The sequence below is a fragment of the Entamoeba histolytica genome, genomic scaffold (genome assembly GCF_000208925.1).
Source record: "Entamoeba histolytica HM-1:IMSS scf_1104750518903 genomic scaffold, whole genome shotgun sequence".
Lineage (NCBI taxonomy): Eukaryota > Evosea > Mastigamoebida > Endamoebidae > Entamoeba > Entamoeba histolytica.
This window is the reverse complement of record NW_001915015.1, coordinates 9,910-11,033: the sequence shown is the minus strand read 5'-3', so window position 1 is coordinate 11,033 and position 1,124 is coordinate 9,910. Positions and strand designations below refer to the sequence as shown.

At 29.5% G+C, this 1,124-nt stretch overlaps 1 protein-coding gene across 1 annotated transcript in view; it reads right to left on the bottom strand.

Annotated features, from left to right (window-relative positions):
- Positions 1 to 1,040, bottom strand: part of EHI_173180 (coatomer subunit beta, putative) — a gene marked incomplete at both ends in the record, with an annotated part of 1,221 nt that extends 181 nt beyond the window's left edge. Inside the window, one exon of the mRNA XM_001913878.1 lies at positions 1 to 1,040. This exon is cut by the window's left edge and continues 181 nt beyond it. Coding sequence (XP_001913913.1) covers positions 1 to 1,040 — 1,040 coding nt within the window.
- Positions 1,041 to 1,124: the final 84 nt, after the last annotated feature.

The window sequence follows — 1,124 nt, the reverse complement described above, 5'->3', positions numbered from 1 at the left end:
TCAAGTAATATTTGAATTCCTTTTGCTCTAATACAATTTCCTTCTTTACCTGTAACTTTGCTACAAATCTTTGCAATACCAATAGCTAAACTAGAAATAACCAATGAATCCATTTGTTCAATCATTGTTCTTAATCCAACTTTTTGGAAGAATTTATTCTTTTCAGTTTGTTTGTCAAATGTTTCTATAACACTTCCATATGTACCATCAGCTAATACAACAGTCTTACTTTCAATAATTCCATTGTCCTTCTTTTCTTCTTCGGTTTCTTTCTCTTCAATATCTTTTTCTATAAATGTTTCTTCTTTATTTGGTAATTCAACAATCAACCTCTTGAACATACTAATAACCTCATCGTAATGACTACAATATTCACATATCATCCAAATAATACTTCTTAATGTTTTATTGTCACTAACTTCTTCAATAAAGTCGATGAGTCTTGCAACCGTATTTTCTCTTTGTTCTCCTTGAAGACGATATTCAATATACTCAATAGCTTCTTTCGCTAATTCTGGTGTAGTTAAAGCTTCAAACATGACATCATCGATTTCAACTCCTTCATTAACTTCTTTACATTTACGAAGTGCAACCAACACCTCAACAACAAATCCAGTATCATCTTTTCCTATTTCTTTTCTAAGAGCAGTGACTATTTCACCAGCATTTCGTGGTGCTAGTGATGTCATTACAAGTTGAAGAACATCTTTTCTTATAGAAGGGATTGAAAGCATTCTTAGTAATGATGAAATACAACTTCCTTTGATAACTTTTGGATATCTTGAACAAATCATTTTAATTCTTTGGATACCAATTATTTTGACATTAACATCAGATGAAGAACAAACAACATCAACTAGTGTTTGTATACTTTGAGTAACAACATGAGCATTACCTGTAATCAAAGGGAATATTGATGCAACTTCTAATTTAACCATTAATGAATTTGATGAAATAAGACATCCTAAAATCTCAATGTATTTACTTTTGAATTGAGGTGTTGATTTATAAATTAAACGAATAAATTTAAGAACAACCATTATAAATGGTTCAGAAAATGTAGTAATTTGTTGTGCAATAGAAATTAAGAATTTAATAGCATGTTCTGGTAAATAACGTGTAAT